The sequence below is a fragment of the Gossypium hirsutum genome, chromosome D09, assembly GCF_007990345.1.
Source record: "Gossypium hirsutum isolate 1008001.06 chromosome D09, Gossypium_hirsutum_v2.1, whole genome shotgun sequence".
Lineage (NCBI taxonomy): Eukaryota > Viridiplantae > Streptophyta > Magnoliopsida > Malvales > Malvaceae > Gossypium > Gossypium hirsutum.
In genome coordinates this window covers 43,948,358-43,966,557 of record NC_053445.1, presented here as the reverse complement: position 1 = coordinate 43,966,557, position 18,200 = coordinate 43,948,358, and the positions used below count along the sequence as shown (strand labels likewise).

The window sequence follows — 18,200 nt, the reverse complement described above, 5'->3', positions numbered from 1 at the left end:
ATTGGTTCGGAATCTATTGGGTGGTTCAGGTTTTACCATCCCTACGAGCAGTGCCTACTAGCAAGGCTAGAATTTGTCATTTTAATGGTTGGCAACTTTTATAAACATTATCTTTAAGCTGCGATCTTTGTTGATATTTTGGATGTGTGCACACATATCTCTAAAGACCAAATCTTTTATAGAAACATATCTTGAATTTTGGTTTGGATTGGATCATTGAGAAGATTGGATTGGGTAACTTGGTTAGATTTGAAGACTTATTCTGGACTTACTTGGTGGAAAATTTTCAAAACATATATAGTGTTCCAATAGCTACAAATGAAAAGGTACAAGTGATCCAAAAATAATGTCATTTGGTTATTAAGCAAAAGTTGTCACTATTCATAGTGACCAATTATGTCCCTTGTCACCAAAAGTTATACCATTTAATTAATAATAAAGGGTTATTATTATTCAAGTAGATACTTATTGAATAATGATGTTTATGACTAAAGATATAACTATTTATTTTGGTGAAAAAACATGAGACCTCCTATAAATAGGAGAGGAATTTCATTTGTAGGATAAACATAGAAAAAAGTTTCTTTCTGATCTCTCACCATCTTATATATTCTTAGATTTTTCTATAAATAATTATAAAAATTGATATCTTTGCTATGCTTTACTTATTGCCCATTGGATTATTTCCGTTAGTGCAAAACACATATAGTTGTTAGATTTTATTGTTTTCTCAAAATTCATTTACTAATAACTCATTTGCACACCATAATATAGTAGCGAATTAATTTATTGCTAGTATTACCCATTGTAATACAAGCACAACAAAACAGCTCCACTAAAGCCATGATAACGTGGAGTTTCACAACATTTACTCATTGGGAGCGGTAAAACACTGCGTCGCTTCATCATCAACAGCATCCAACAGTAAGGTAGGACAAGCAATAGCCGAGTGATGTTCAGGGGCTTTAAGCTATTATAAGATTTGGAATTTGGACCACCTATTAGAATCAAAGGCCGAAAACCTACTGGACCTCCAACAACAGTCCTAACTCAACAACCAATACATGCATTAATTATACCATTTAAGAATATATTTCGAGTTGATTCAATATTAGATCTCGTCATAATGATTCTTTTAGCTCATTACTCGTTCGTTAGACAATTTTTGAAGAAAAGATCACAAAGTTGCGGCTCCCACTAATTGTTTTATTTAAGTGGGATTAATCACATAAAAAAAAGAGGAGGTGGTCCACTTGAATTGTACTCCAGTAAAGCCTCCGCCAGATGGAGGTGGTCAATGTTTAAGATTTCACATCAAAGAGGAGGTCCTTACACGTACACCTCTGAGTTCAGCAGGGACTCTACATTTGTTGCTGAAGCAGAGAATAGAGCAGATCATGTCGTCACTTTGGTGGCCCCTCTACGATAGTGAAAATTTCTAGTTGATTTTATATCTTCCATCATTTTTATTTTTGTTCTCTTCACTCTTGCTTAATGAATGCCATATTTTGATTTGTTGCTTTTTCCGAAATATTGCTATGCTGACCGATTTATGAAAGAACTGATTTCTGATATACAAAAATGGATAAATGGGAATCGACTGAGAACTATTTAATGCCAACATCAAAATTATGGCTGTTGTTTAAAGACAACAATAGGGCTCTTAACACTGTGCCCTTTGTTACTCCTCCAGTCAAGCGTAGCTGATAGGATATCTGTCCCATTCTTCATTGAACCGCCCTTCACCGAAACTCTGAAAGATTTCTTTTGATGTTTCCTAGTAAATTTCAGTGTTTCCGGGATAACTGTGATGGAAAGTTCCTTGGGAGATGTCACTTTTGCCGTGAACTTGGTATTCCGTAATCCAACATAAGTCACAATCCTGTAAAACACTGCTGAAATTATCGATTCGGTACTGTTCAGTTGGATGTGCATGGATGGATAATTGAGCCCGTCAAACCCTAATGCAGGTTTAAAGCTTGAGCAGTTATATTTTTGCTTGCCTCGAATGAGTAGGTCAATGGTGGTGCTATTGAACCCTTCTTTACAAAGGAAACTTATATAAGAACTCTCGCTAATGTCATAGATGAGCCCTGCGTGTACAGCTCTAGCTGGATTTATCTGACCCGATCCTGAGCTTAGCTCCCCATACTTGTCTTTGATTTTCATGGGTGTTGCTAAAGTAAGAAAATGATATAGTGATTGAATTAGAAAAATGAATATCTTGTCTGTCATTTGATAACCAATCTATTTGGTTGATGTGATTTGGAAGTTTTACCAGTAGTCATGAGAGCAGACTTGATTGCAGCAGGCGACCAGTCTGGATGGAATGACTTGACATATGCTGCAGCAGCTGAAGCATGAGGGCAAGCCATTGATGTGCCGGACATAAAGTTAAACGCCGAATAGCGTTGGTCAATTGTTTCGTCAGTTACAGTGTTCAGTTTTGTGTAGGCAGCCAATATGTTCAATCCTGGAGCAGTAATGTCGGGCTGGCCAGCCATGGGAAGTCTCGACTCGAGTTAGAAATGAAAATAAAGAGCAATGGGAGAGGGTGGCGAGAAGATTGATTTTACCTTGAGAATGTTGAGGTTTGTTAGTTGAGGCCCTCTAGATGAGAAAGATGCTACAAAGGGAGCTTTCATACGAACAGTTCTAGTCTTATATATGACAGCTTGAGGGTCCCTGGGATCATCCAGTTCTTTTCACATTGTTGAATGAAAGCTTCTGAAAGTGAAAAGAGTTAATCAAAAAGAAGGCTTACTTGGTAGAGTTTATATATCGATCGAGCCTATCGCCGGTCTTGTTACGAAGCACAATGGTTGCAGGTATAAGAGTGAGGAAGTAATAGTCTGTTGGTTCATCAACTGCCATTATGGTTCCTGCCCCGTGCAGCATTCTGATCGTATAATCTTGACCTGAATTCCCTAGGCAATACACGATCTTTCCTTTCACCTTGTTCTCGCCCAGTGTTCCGGCATCGCATGCACTTTAATCATGTTTAAACACGATGTGATTAGAGCCTAATGCAATTAGAGAAACGCACGAGGCCTAATTTATACCTGACATTTCCGTAGTAATTTCCAGAAACATTGGTTGCATGGGCTCCGTTCGTGAAAGGGTACATCTTGGTTTTCATCGAAAATGTGTTGATTCCATTGCCCTATATTGATGTAGGACATCGGATTTAGTATGATTATTATTATGCAATATATGAGCTGACTGCAGGAATTCATAAGAGAATTCAGAAACATACAGAAGTCATCATTCCATTGCCGAGCTTAATAAGCGAGGTGAATTGCCTATCAATGCTGCTAGCAGCGACGGTTAAGATCCATGGTGCAACATTTTCAACAGTTGTGAGCATTGGGCCGTCGTTTCCTCCGGCACAGGATGTCAAGATCCCTTTCCTCATCGCATGGAAAGCTCCTATAGCGACAGAATCATTGAAAAAATCACTGGAGGCACCGCCTAAGGAAAGGGATATCACGTCTACTCCATCGACGATGGCATCATCAAATGCGGCCAGTACATCCATATCGCTACATCCATCGCTCCAGCAAACTTTGTACATGGCTATACGGGCGGATGGCACGCCACCTCGAGCCGTTCCTTTGGCTATGCCATATAGGCTGGAGTTCTTTACAGCTATGCCAGCAGCAGTGGAGGCAGTATGGGTGCCATGGCCGTCGGTATCAACAGGTGTCGGCTCATCGGGATTAGGACCGTAGTTGTCTATATGATAGTATCTTGCACCAATGACTTTACTGCCAATGTTACAAAAGCTTCAACATCAAAATCTTATGCACTAAGGTGTTAAAAAAAATCACAAGTGTTACGTAAATTTTCTCGTTTTAAGTTGGAGAAATTACTTGTTGCAACCAGTAAAGTTGGCCCCTTTGTCACATTTACCCTTCCATTTAGCTGGTGGAGGTCCATAACCCGTATCGTTAAAACTAGGAGATCCAGACCAAATACCTGTAACAACATTAAACAAATAAATACAATTTCAAAGATCAAAAAAGAAGAAAAAAGAACCTGTTTTTCCAACATTTACCAGTGTCCAATAAACCAACTATGATTTTGCCTTCAACAATGGCGTTCCTGTTAGAACTTTCAGGCATTCCCAGAAAATCCCATGATCTTGTTGTAAGAAGTTTGCGCTTTGAGCTTTCAAATACTGACACTACACCATCTTCATCTGTTAAGCAATGCCATCATTAACATTAATCTTTGAAATGGGAGATTCCAGCATAAAAATATACACATCAAATATAAATCCAAATATATATATTGATATTTCTTATAGACCTGATAATCTCTTTGCTTCATCTGGCAAAAGCCTTGCTGCAAAAGCATTGATGCTCTTTCCATAGCTATGTATTTTGGATTCTCTTGCTATATTCTCACTACAAGAAAAATATCAGTAAATATATATCATTTAAAAACAGTTTTAATGAGACAATTTATTAGTACAAATCAACTTTATTTTGCAAAAGTATGCATTACTCTCCAACTGCCTTAGAGAGCAGCATATCATGTTCATCCATGACCGAAATCCTGGCTCCATATTCAGGTACTTCACCCATGTACACGATATATGGCTGTTGTCAAACAGTGTATATATATATATCAGATTAACATCGAGAGAGCAAAAGAAACCAAATAATTATGAAACAAATTGGTGAAATAGGATATCAGGAAGAGATTATATACACCTTTCGTTCATTTTCTATTGATCCCTGGACAAAGTTAGCTGTTGCAAGACATAAAAGGCAAGAAGCAAAAGATAGGATCATTGTTACAGAGCACTAATGTTAAAAAGAACAACGTGAGTTAAGAGTGTCTATTTTGTGTGCTATAAATAGATCATATCACGAGGAAAAAAAAATCATGAGAGATCTTGTTTAGTAGCGCTGCCATTTCCACGCATGCATGCAACAGATGAGCTCCGAGCGTAAAGCACGGTGAGTGATGTTTTGACTAATTAATTCATAAGAATGAGAATGAATTTGAAAAGTCTGATTTTTAATGTCCCCTTTTTGTGGATCTTCATATTAGTTAGAGTTACTCGTTCCAAATCATTGTTCTTGCATGCAATGAATAGGATTACTATTAGTTTTTATTTGCAATAATCTTATTATTAGTTTGTATGGTAATTTATAATGATTAAGTGTAATCCAATAATTGAATTTAATTTTTATTAAAGTAAACAAACTATAGATTCACTTTATATTGGGCGTTTGATCTTAAACTTAACTGTTTGAGCTAAAATCCTACAAAACTATCTCAGCTTTTTCTAAAAATCGCAAAGCCAAGAAACAACAAAATTGAGCAAATGGTGCATCAAGTATTTTAACGAAATTGCGGCAACAAATTCTTGATTGAAGCAAGACACCAACATATTAGACAGCCAGGGTGAAAAGAATCACCTAAATGTTGTTACATTTTCACATGAAATTACAGCACACCCAAGAAGGATAGAGAGACCATGGTGATTAGCTCTCACAAATGAGTGCATCAAGTATTTTAACGAAATTGTAGCAACAAATTCTTGTTTGAAGCAAGACACAAACATATTTAGAGAGCCACGGTGAAAACAATCACCCAAATGTTGTTACATCTTCACATGAAATTACAGCACACCCAAAAAGGATAGAGAGACCATGGTGATTAGCTCTCACAAATGAAGCAAATTGCACCTTGTATTTATTCATAAGATAAATTGTGGTGAAAATCTTTGCATGTTACTTTACCCTGAGAATGTATCTTGATAAATTTTTTTAGTCTTCCATCACCATCAAGATCCATATGATGGTAAAAGTCTCCATCTTTCCTTCGCATTTTCCAAAACAACAACAACTTGGCATCTCTCTTCAACAGAATTAGCCTCCTATTGCTATTAATAACTTTTTGCAATCCTTTGGTAAACACTAGTTCATCTTATTTACTTAATTGAATTCGGGTTAATTTAATGTTTTTACAAATTTAAAGGTCAACAATATCATTTATTTCCAGAGTTCATTCGAAACATGCTTATGTATAATTTTAAATTTAGACATGCCCAAAGTGATTCATGAGAATGTTATATGACTTAAGAAATCATTTTTGCACACTAATCTCTTCACGGTACTAAACTTTTTCAACTTGGCATGCTCTTGATAATAAGAGAACAATGTGAATCACATACGTACTAGTGGTTGGGCCTGATCCTAACTTTAAATAGTCATTATGATGTACATCTTCTTCATTAAAAGACTCAACATCAACCTCATCCCTTAAATTGTGTTTGAATCAAAACTTGCTCCAGAAAAAGAATCATCGCTTCCTTCTTGTTCCAATAAACTATCTTCATCACATAATCCAAATAAATCATTCAAGGTTTGTCTTATATTATGGTTAATGTCTAAATTACTTCTAGAATGTGATCTTTTTTCTCCACTTCTAATGTGTGAAAATTCATTATACAAGTGCATTCTCGAATCAAGTAATGAAGTGATAAGACGATTTCGTTCCCACGAGAACTAAATTCTAAGCTGTTAAGTGTCAACTATTCAATTGTATCTAATCCAAATCAAGAAAATTAATAAAGCATGAAAATTTTATTAAACTAAAACAATGAAAATCTCTAAATTTCTCGATCAATTTTAAGATCTTGGAACTCTAACTTCACATATTGCAGTTAATCAATTATCTATCATTTAATTGTTCAAACCTACGTAATTACTAACTCGGGATTCAATGATAGTAACTAGGCGCTTTCAGTATCCAGCTAAGTTAATCCCCCTTCCACACTAGCTATATTATTATGTTAGGCAAGTCAAGCGAAGTCACCACGAACAAACTTGGGTTGGTTAGGATATTGGGTATATTCTTATCCTAGCCGCAAATTGATTTATTCATCGATGCTACAAAAGTTAATCCTAATTTATTCAGTCGAGATCACAACCTTAATTTTTTTTCCAAGATAAATTAAGATTATCAAATTAATACAACTTAATGATCAGGAAAGCAGATTAAATAAGCATAGGACTGAATAAATTTAGCAAAGATCAAAACAATTGAAGAGAAAATTAATTAATTAATTAATTAAGAAATAATACGATTCATCATTATTCTAAGAAAATATAGTTTAGTTCATGAGGAATTGAGAAAACCACACAAGAAGAAATTCAAAACAAACTTGGATTGATAAAAGGTAAAAAAAAAAAAACAGTTATCAAATTCTTTCAAAAAAAAATTTATCGAATTAATGTCGAGCACACCGAGTCTCTTTTTCTTCTCATCTTTGCAAGCTTGAAGTTTCCCTTCGTATGAGAAAATTGTTCCTTAGCCTTCAAGTTGATTTCTTACTCTTTTCTTCTTTTTTTGCTCTTTTAATCATGTCACAGCTCCTTGCTTTTAGGACCTTAATCGCATCGCTCCATTAGACGTAGAAATTGTGATGGAAATGACTGCTTGCTGTCAAAATTTTTGAATTGAAGATTATGTTCCATAGCACTAAATTAAATCCGGTGGACTAGAAGACTTATCTTTACTACTTTTTATTTTATGCTCTAAAATGTTCATCCTTCATTCGAAACCTACAATATAGAGGAAAAAAATCTAAACTAACTTTAAAAATAATAAAATTCAAATAAAATATAAATAATCTGAAAAATTATAAAATATAATAAAAATGAGCTCCTCAAATATTATAAAATCTATACTAAAATAAGAGCCATCAGTTTTTAGGATCGTTTGATTTTGTTGTTTGTTTGTAATACACAAAGAAGGGAGCGTTAAGTGATTTTAACTTGTTACATAATAAGGGAGATTGTTCATATGCTTCTAAGGGTAATTATGTTAAACTTTGAAAGTTAAAATTTATTAAAAACATTTGTGGGTAAACTCTTCATTATAGCCGCCAATTGCATGGATAATAGTGGTAATATTGAAAGTGTAAAATTTAGTTAAAGTTAGCACAACAACTGATAGCCACCGACATTTGCATTAAGATAAATGTTAATATTAATAATAGTTACATATACATACAGCCAAAAACGTGTATTTGTTTGAAGTCCAGGTTTAATAATAATAGTATTAGATGATTGCACTCATAAGTGAATTATTTAACATATCCTTTCCAATCCAGTGACCGCCATGTTTTGTGTATCTTCTGCTTCGAAGGAAGAGCTTGGAAATTCAACTAAAGCATCCATTGGACCGACACCATTATTCCACAATTTCTCAAGCTCTACCCTCGAATGTTGGTTTTCGTAATATAATTAAAACACAAATACCCATACTCTTTTCCAGATTATCCAATGCATGAGTAATTTGGGGTCAAAGTATCCTTCTTGAGGCATGATAAAATGCGATGCTTAGGAAAACACATGGAACCAGATTTATTCATATAGTTTTTCCAATGAATCACTTTCTATTATTTTGCATGAGAATAATGTCCTACATTTTGTCTTGGAACCAACCCATAATTAAATTGTCTTAAATTCAAAGCCAAATCGTATTAAATTTCTCTATAGAGATCAATTCTCCCGGTAAGCTTTAATAGTGTCCTATAAAGAAGCATCACAAAAGGGCGGGCAGAGATGTATAATATACCCGACATTGAAGACTGCAACCGCCGTGGCACCCACAACAAAACCCCTTGCTAGAAACCGATAAAAGGACGCACGTGAAGACCTTGTGGGAAAAAGTTTTCTCTCTTTCGATGTTGCACCATTATTTGTCTATAGTACTTTTGCCATTGTGGTGGGATATACATCAAGTTTTATGTCATAATCAATAATCAATGTATATAAATTAATTATTTCATATTACGTAAAATTTGTCTATTCATATCCTAGCATATACATTCATCTGAGTCCAATATTACGAGGGGGGTTGCCTTTTCGGGCTTCCCAACTACCTCACCAGTTCTGTCTCTTTCTTTGGTTTCCCCCGTTATTAATGAACTGCCTATCCACTTCTCAAAAGTAAGCTATATATAGATATTTGTTCATTTATACTCTAACGTCTCAATCACCAAAGCATCATTCGCATTTATTGTATTTGTATATTGATGTATAATCGTTTAATTTCAACTGTAAAACTTTCATGCCAAGTGTAAAAGCATTAATAACTAATAGTGAAATAAGGTAGATGAAAAGATAGTACTTCTCTAAATAGTTTCCTGGTATGAGCTTGATGGAACTGATCGACAGAAACAAATCCATCTGTTTTTACAGTTAAAAAAAAAACGGGGCAGCCACCATAACTTATATTTTGTACAAGAATAAGATCTAATATTGCCCTATAGCACACCAGTCATCGGATAGATATTATAATGAGTGATCAATAATACTGATAATCAGAGACACTTTTCGTTAACACTAATCATAGATAGGTCACTTTCTGTCTGGATATTGTAGTATCACTTCAGCCATACAATTGGTAATTATTAGTTTCTGGAGAGGCTTTTACGCAGGTGCTACTTCTCTTTCACGAATCAGGACAGGGAGCCCGCCACTAAGAGTGGCGGTGAGTCCGGGAGAGAATCGTAACGTTGGATGCGGTCTTGTCGCTAACTGGATTTGGAATCTTCGGAGGAGTGAGAGTGCGACGCTTTTGAGCTCCAGTAGAGCAATCTCTTTCCCCAAACACACCCTGAATCCTGCTTGGAAAACTGGGTACTTAAAAGGGTTTTCAGGAGAGAAGACGCCGTCGTCTTTCAGCCACCTCTCAGGCTTGAACTCCAAGCAATCTGGACCCCATATCTCTTCAATCCGTCCCATGGCGTAAGGATGATAAGTAACCCTAGTACCTCTTCTCAACAAGGACCCATCTGGTAATATGTCGTCGTCAACACAAAACTTGGAATCGAATTGTATGGGTGGGTAGAGTCTCATACTCTCATAAACTGCTGCTTGCAAATAATGGAGTTCTTTCATCTCCCCGAAGCTTGTAAGCTCCTGGTTTTTTCCAAGGACGCGGTCTGCCTCTCGTCTGATTTCTGACTCTACGTTTGGATGTTTTGCCAATAGCCAGAACAAGCTTGTTAAACCTGATGCCACCGTGTCACGACCAGCCAACAAAAAGCTTATCACAACATCTCTTAGGTAAGTTTCATCGTTTATGGTACACATGAAACGGGAGAGAAGATCATTGTGGGCTAAAAATCCCATTTTGCGCCTTTGCCTTATCACCTCTTTGGCTAGAATATGGATAATCTTGATGGCCTTCTTCAATTGCTTCTCACTGCCTAAATTCAAAGCCCGTTTGAGCTTCCATACAAGTGGGAAAGCGGTCATCGCTCTCTCAGCTGATAATTTGGAGGCCAAGTCGAAGGCCATAGCAAATTTCGACATGGGTAAGGAAAGCTCCAGGCATTTAGGGTCTAACCCGAAAGAGAACCTGCATATGGTATCAAATGAAAACCTTCTAAACACATCCTGTAAATCCAGAACCCGATGTTGTTCTTTTTGGCTAGCTGCAAAGGATGACAATAAAGGGATAAGCCTGTCTTTGATCTCACAGTTGATGATCTCAAAAGCGAAAGATTTAATGGAGAGTTTCCCAAGCTCCAGGCTTGCCATCTTCTTCTGAAACCTCCAGGAATCGCCGTCCACATTGAATATGCCTCGACCAAGAAAGTCACCCAAGATCAAGGAGAAAGGTTTCCCTTTTGGGAAATTCTCAAATCTGGTTTTGAGCATGTACTCCACGTTGTCAGGGTTGGCTGTGATTGTATTGCCCAGAACATGGATATGGATGGTGTTCCCTGGCGAGTTCTTTAGCAGGTGAGTGTACCAATCGCAAAGATTGTCGAATTGTTTTGACCAACTCATATTCAGATATGTGTGACAAATCTCACAGGTGCACCACAGCTTTGGTCTGGGTAACAAACTAAACAAGAGAGACAAAAGTGGAAGAATTGTAATCAAGGTGAAGATAAGGAAGAAGCAAAAATAAGCATGAAGACATTGTAAGAACCAGGAAGTTTCAAGTTCCACTTCCATAGGAGAAGAATCATTTGACACAATTTGAACAAAACAAAACATGAAAAAGGTAGGGAAGAGATAGCAGAACTGAAGGTCTTATTAATCGGTTTCTGAAAATTTAATGTTGTTGAAGACAGCTTTCACACAATGTCGAAGTAGTAGTTTAATATTTTTTTAAAAATCGAGAAATTTTATGAATACTACTAATTTAAAATATGTTTAAAAATAATATATAATAAATAATTAAAAAATAAACTAAATTGTGAGAAAAATAAATTTAAAGAATATTAAATGAATATAATTGTTTATCATGATATTATTATTAATCTTAAAATGGTGTCGAGTTAATTTATGATACAAATTCAATTAACAATATTGTTAATAAAAAATTTATCACAAGCATATTCATGTTCAAACTAGTATATATAGTTTGAAACTAATTGATAATAATACATGAAATATTTATAATATTAAAATAAAAAATAAAAATAAATTGTAAGTTGTAAATAAAATAAAATAAAATTTAAATATATAAATATATTAAATTAAAAACTCTAAATAAAAAAAAGTATTTATCATTGTATTATATCCATCCTAAATTAAAAGTTAAATTTAAAAAATAATAATGAAAACAACCTCGTGCGCTAAAGAACAAAGTCAGTTAGTGGGCCGTACTTCTTCCGTCAACTCATGCAATTTAATGATGAAATTATGCTATCAGTCCATGTACTTTAAGTAAGTTTAAATTTAGTCTTTACACTTTAATTTGATCTATTTTAGTTTCTATACTTTTCAAAATCTGAATTTTTGTCCCAAACCCAATGATAGTAGAGTATTAGACTTGATAATGGGCTAGGATACCTCCAATCCCGAAGATTTGCCCAAAAAGTAAGAAAGTCTAGACAAAAATATAGGCCCGTAAAATGATATTGGACAAAAAATAAGACCTGTTTTCTAAACAGGTTGGGTCTCAGGTAAGATTTTTTGATCCAGCTTGGCCTGGCTCAAATTAATTGTTTTGCTACTTTTTCACTATTTTTTTGCTGATGTTTTGTTGTTATTTCGCTATTATATTGCTATTATTTTGTTTTTATTGTTTGGATATTGTAAAACTCTTATTTTATTGTTAATTTTGCTACTATTTAAATGTATTTGCTTACTGAGTTGCAACTATCTTAGTATTATTTAAACATAAATATTTTTTTTAATGTATTTTCAATTTGTTGAGAAATATTTATTTTAATATTTTTAGTGTGCTTGATGTATTATTTTTTAAAATTTATTTTTATAAAAAAAATAATATGGGCGGGTTGGGTCAGGCTCAAGTTAGCAATTTTAGTCTGAGCCGAGCTTGAACAAAATTTTAGACACATTTTTGGGGTCGGGCCCGAGCCTAAAATTTTGCATTGACCCTGCACATATCAGGTCTATAGAGTAGTTAAATCTTTTTGGTTAAATTATGCTATTAGTCATGTAGTACACGTAAAATTGTAGATTTAGTTCATGTTCTCTAATCATTCGTAGTTCCTATACTTTTGAAATTCAAATTTTAGCTTTATCACAAATAACAGTCATTTGGCAAATTAACAAAACAGTACAAATGTATTAATATGTTTACTGCTATTAAATTTTAAAAATAAAAAAAATTAATAAATTTAACCGTTATGATTTAACTAAGATTGAAATTTTAAATATTGAAAGTGAAAATTTTCCTCCTAAAGAAATAGTTGGATAAGAGTAAGCATTTTTATAAATGAAATTTTGGTTTATAAGAATTGATATAAATGTTTTAGGGTTTTAGGTGTCTCTTGGTTGAAGTCTTTTAGATAGTGATTTTTTCTTAAAACTAATTAAATTATATATAACTTTGTTAATATATTACTTTTTCGTTATATAACTTTAATTTATTTATATTTTTTAATTAATTTCAGAAATTTTTATTTATAGTGTTAGATTAAAATTAATGTAATATTCCACTCAAAAAAATGTAATTAATGCATTTCATAGAAAAATTATTGTTAAAAAAGTAAAGGGCATCCTAATCTATAAAGTAAAAATATTTTCATGTAAAAGCTTTTCAATTGATTCTCGGAGCATCGCCTGTCTCACCTTTTCTAAACTTGTGGGCACCGTAACGTGTCCTTCGCCTTATTTTTCATAAACAAAACAAAATGTAATTTTTTTTATTTAATTACTACTTGAATTTGTATTTTTATTTTGACACCTCGACATTAATATTATTATTTGGTGCTTATGTGGCACTGATAATTACATATTAACTCTATACAAAAAAAAAAGTAAATACACTCAAGTTTACGTTTTAGTCATTCAACTTTAAAAGCTTACAAAATGGTCACTGAATTATTCGAAAGTTTTCATTTAAGCCACTGGGTTGTTAAAATCATTATTGTATATCCTTCTGTTTTACAGCCTTTACCAATAGAAAGCTCTCATTTCCCTTCTCTTCTATAATTTTTTTTCATAAAATAGCTTTGAACGTCATGAATTTGTAAACCAAAATCCAAATAACTTTCTTCTCCGAGCTTTGGTTGTAACACCCTTAACCCGTATCCGTCGCCGAATTAGGGTTACGAGGCATTTTCAAACAAACACAGCCATTTAAAAAAAAAAGCCAAACTGATCACAAACATGGAAATTAAATCATTTTCGCATAGCTATTTATAATTTACAAACCAATCTAACTAACATCATACTCAAACCTATACATGCCATAAGATCGAGTTCAAATTTTTAACAAAATACCAAAAGAAGTCGATAGTGTGATAGACTATGCTGATGATCCCCGAGCTCGTAACGCGTCACCAAAATCTATAAAACAAATGGACAAAAACAATCAAAGTAAGCTTTTATAGCTTAGTAAGTTTATAACATATCTAAAATACATATAAACAAACATATGTATAATCATTATATGCTTAAAATCAAGTTACATACATAATCACTAATTGCATAAGAAATTTCCAAATATACTTATCATTTGCATTTCATTAGATGCATGTCTATGATCTTTCAAATACATATGTCAAAAGCTTATATTTTTACTTATCAACTACATGAATCAAATGCACATTTATACTTCTAATCCACATGTGCCGATTTCATACATGTATATTCAACAATTTAAACCGAATGTATATACACATTTACGTAAATATCCGATTGCATATATATATAATCATATGTTTAATAATTTTTATAACTGAATGTGCATACATCTTTATTACCTGTATACATCCGAATGCACATATATACCAATCACATTATATAATCATTTATATATATATATAACAACCGCATATCACCATAAGTAATTATAAATTCAACAATCGCATATTACCTAATATACATATGCTTTTATTAATTGTATATACCGAAAGCATACAATTATATTTAACCAATGCAAAACCCGAATGTAGGTGTATACTTACCAAGTATGTAAAGACTGAATGTTTATGTATTCATCACTTTCATATAATCAAAATCATAGATATATCAATTGCATATTCTCACATAATTTGAACAAATTCAACGGCACTTAGCCTGCTAGGTTTTAAAACCTGATTCAGTACACCAGCTCTTAGCCTGCTAGACCTATAGTCCGAAATATATCACCGGCATTAAGCCTGCTAGACGTAAGGTCTGAATTATTTCACCGGCATTAAGCCTGCTAGGCACATAGCCTGAATAACTAAGATGCAAAGTTAATCTTTCATATAAATCTTTATAATACACATAGATCTTTCTCAAAAACTATATCTCGATAAGAATTGTTTTATATTCAGCTCTTCATAGCAACCTCACATTCAAACCACATATACATATTTCATAACATTAAATTCAACTCAAGAAACTCAAATCCTATTTTCGATTCGCATGTATAATTATATGTAATTATTAACATTAAATTCAGCTCAAAGAAACTTGTATCTTACATTCTAACCTCTTTTATATATATATATATATATAATATATATTTCATATCATTTCATTCAATTCAAAACATTGCATCATTTATTTGAACCACATACATACATACAATTTATATCATTAAATTCAACTCAAAGAATTTGTATTACACATTCGAACAATATCATATATTTATATAATTTATGCTATTAACTTCATCTTATTAAACTCAAACATGCATGATATAACATATACAATATTTGTAAAATAAAATTTCAGCCTACCAATTTCAACTTGTATATCCGGCTAACAATAAGAAAATAACAAATCTAACTCAACTTATTAAACTTAAAACATACATTCGGCTAACATGTTTATATAATTCATAAAATCAAATTCAGCTTATAGAACATAAAATTCAGCTTATAGAACATATATATATATTCTAATTTAATGACATATATTTGCTATTAAACTTACCTCGTACGATGGAAAATCGAAGGTGGACGATTATTCGACTAATTTGGCTTTTCCCCGATCTAACTCCGATTTCTTTAGTTCTCGATCTAAATATATTCAAAATAAGATAATTTATTTATTAACACATTCAATTTAATCCAAAAACACATAATTTGGCAAATTACTATTTTACCCCTAATATTTACACTTTTTACAATTTACTCCCTATTGCATAAAACACAATTTATACAAAATTTGCCCATAACACACAAGGGCCGAATATTCATGCTTCTCATACAAGTCCACACATTGCATTTATTTCACATTTTAGTCCCCCAAAAATTTAATTTCACAATTTAGCCCTATTTACTCAATTTCACTAAAAATTCCAATACAAAACATATTAATCTATCACATATCTTTCATTTTTCATCATCAACTATCACAAAGTCCAAGCATTCATCAATGGCACATTTCAAAATCATCAACAATTCACAAAATTAAAACATGAATTTTGAAAAACACAAAGCAACGATCTCAAAAACGTAAAAATTATTAAAAACCAAACAAAGAACTAACCTCAATCAAGCTTTTATATGACCGAATTTAGCTAGGCTTTCTTTCTTTTTCTTTTGTTTACTTTCGGCTAAGGAAGATGACAATAACCTTAATTTTTCTTTGTTTTTAATTAACATATATTAGTTTGTTTTATTTATTTACCTTATTAACCTTTAATAAATAATTTATATTTCATATAACATAAGGATATAATTGTCCATAGCCACCCACTATCATTTCAAATGGTCTAATTGACATTTAAGACCTCATTTTTTAAAAGACAACAACAATTAGGTATTTTTAGATTTAACCCCTAAATTTTCATTTTACACAATTAAACCCTTTTTATCAAATTGAACATTCAAACGATTAAATTTCCACACTAATTTTTTTACACCTATAACTTAACATATAATAGACTCTAAAAATAATATTAAAATATTTTTCTGATTCGGATTTGTGGTTTCAAAACCACTATTCCGATTAGGGTCAAAACCGGGTTGTTACATTGGTACCAACTGTCAAATTGACTTGGATCTAATATATGTTCTTCTATTTGTCGATGGGTACAGATCCACCATACTGATCATTGAATCAACTTGGATCTATTCATCTCTTTTGTTCTTCACCTAAGAACTTTGATGACAAAAAATTCAAGAACCTGTTGAAAAACTTATCCAAACCATGTTTTTAGCAACAAAACCCTGATTCTGACAAGCTTCTTTTCTATTTTTAAAACCTTTATTTTCATTCCTTTCTTACTCCAATTCAAAACCTATGTATTATTTTTCTTAAAAGTATCTTCCTCCATTCATTTCTATATACTTTGCATAAAATAGTTAATGCTGGATGAACCTCTATAATAAAAAAAATCAAATAAAGCGTGAAATCCAAATATTAAGAAGAAGTTGAGTAGAAAAAAATGGTAAAATTAAAGATTGCAAAGAAAAGTTATCTCAGAGTTAAAAGTGCATTAAAAGAGAAGAAAGAATCGTGAGAGAGAGAGAGGGTAAAAAATTGAAAACCTTTAATTTAATTAAATTTGATTTTTAATAATTTATTTAAATTCGATTCTTTCAATTTAAATTTAATTTAAAAATGTCACGTATCACAAAATGATTGGCTAAGCATTTTTTTTAACGATTGCGGTAATTTGGATAACAAAGAATTGTTTAGGTATTATTTTGGGTAACGGAGTATAGTTTACATATCATTTATGATAAAAAAAAAAAAGAATTTAGGTACCAACTGGAGAAAAATTGTATAGCTTAGATATCATTTTGTGATTTAAGCCAAAATTAATACTAAAATTTATATATTTATATTTATATTTATATTCATATTCATGAATCTATTAATAACATCAACTATGGAAATTGTTTTTACCTTTTAATTAAGGTGACAATTATACTAAACATATCCTTATGTTGTGCTATGGGGTGGGGATTATTGTTTGTGTTGTGCCTTTTTTCCCTGTATCTTTGCATATTTTTCTTCATTGCAGAAGGCATTAGGTTTAGGATGGGAGCTTTTATATTTTAATTGGGTATTTTAAAAATAGAAAGAAAAAAAACAAAAGAAGGTGAAAATGAAAATAAGTAGTTTTGGATAATGGTCAAAAAAGGAAGTGTAAATCAAAGAAATTGTAGCAGATGTATAAAGAGGAAGGTGATGAACAAGATGAATGATGTTGATGATGAAGATTTTTGGGTTTACTTTTCATTAAAGAGGAGCTTGTTTATTTTATTGCCATGTTTTTACTTAATTACAGTGACTATCTACATGCATCTTTTTAAGGTCATTAAGTTAATTTTGATATTATGATTGATGAAGAGATTAGGTGAAGCAAAATTATTTGAGAGAAATATTACTATAATTTACTTATTTTGTTAAAAGAGAATTAATATCTATAGAAGTTTAATTGGTGAATATCCCTGTTTATTGTATACCATATTGAAGAGTTATGATGAAGACGTAATTCAAGAATTCAAGAATTAAATTTACAAGTTTACAATACTTGGCATATTGAAGGCTTGCTTATTGCTTTTTGCATGTTCTTGAGAGAGAACTATGTTCAATAAAATAACATTTTTTGAGTAAGGAAACTATTTTGATTGGTTTGTAAGTAAGGGAGAGTGAAGTGAGGTGTATAGGAACTAGGGAGGGATTATGTTGAAATAAAAGAAAGAAGCACAACTAACTATCTAGACGAGATTTTATTTAATTTAAACACTTATTTACTATGTAATGTTTACATTAATACTCCCTTTCCATTGG

General features: G+C 32.3%; 2 protein-coding genes across 3 annotated transcripts; both read right to left on the bottom strand.

Moving 5' to 3' along the window:
• Nucleotides 1-1,177: 1,177 nt before the first annotated feature.
• On the bottom strand, nt 1,178-4,833 carry LOC107908166 (subtilisin-like protease SBT4.15). 2 transcript variants are annotated; one of them, XM_041100803.1, is made up of 12 exons: nt 4,719-4,833; nt 4,510-4,604; nt 4,312-4,409; nt 4,058-4,201; nt 3,873-3,978; nt 3,257-3,767; nt 3,063-3,163; nt 2,765-2,989; nt 2,577-2,685; nt 2,279-2,492; nt 2,004-2,177; nt 1,741-1,882 (listed from the first exon to the last, which is right to left on the bottom strand). In XM_041100803.1, exons 1-12 carry the CDS (start codon nt 4,797-4,799, stop codon nt 1,875-1,877), a joined length of 1,866 nt encoding a protein of 621 aa, XP_040956737.1. In that variant the 5' UTR covers nt 4,800-4,833; the 3' UTR covers nt 1,741-1,874. The 2 variants fall into 2 exon arrangements, with proteins under 2 accessions (XP_016690906.2, XP_040956737.1); XM_016835417.2 differs by having other exon boundaries at nt 1,178-2,177.
• Nucleotides 4,834-9,106: 4,273 nt separating this feature from the next.
• Nucleotides 9,107-11,122, bottom strand: LOC107908703 (cytochrome P450 94C1). Its single transcript, XM_016835945.2, has one exon. The coding sequence runs from the start codon at nt 11,037-11,039 to the stop codon at nt 9,459-9,461; it is 1,581 nt and encodes a 526-aa protein (XP_016691434.1). The 5' UTR covers nt 11,040-11,122; the 3' UTR covers nt 9,107-9,458.
• Between the last annotated feature and the right edge of the window lie 7,078 nt (nt 11,123-18,200).

Coding starts and splice junctions, on each gene's coding strand:
- LOC107908166 (XM_016835417.2), bottom strand. CDS start 4,799: ATGATCCTATCTTTTGCTTCTTGCCTTTTATGTCTTGCAACAGCTAAC. Junction 2,990..3,062: donor AATTACTACGGAAATGTCAG/GTATAAATTAGG, acceptor ACATGATTAAAG/TGCATGCGATGCCGGAACAC. Junction 2,686..2,764: donor CGATATATAAACTCTACCAA/GTAAGCCTTCTT, acceptor GGATGATCCCAG/GGACCCTCAAGCTGTCATAT.
- LOC107908703 (XM_016835945.2), bottom strand. CDS start 11,039: ATGTTTTGTTTTGTTCAAATTGTGTCAAATGATTCTTCTCCTATGGAA.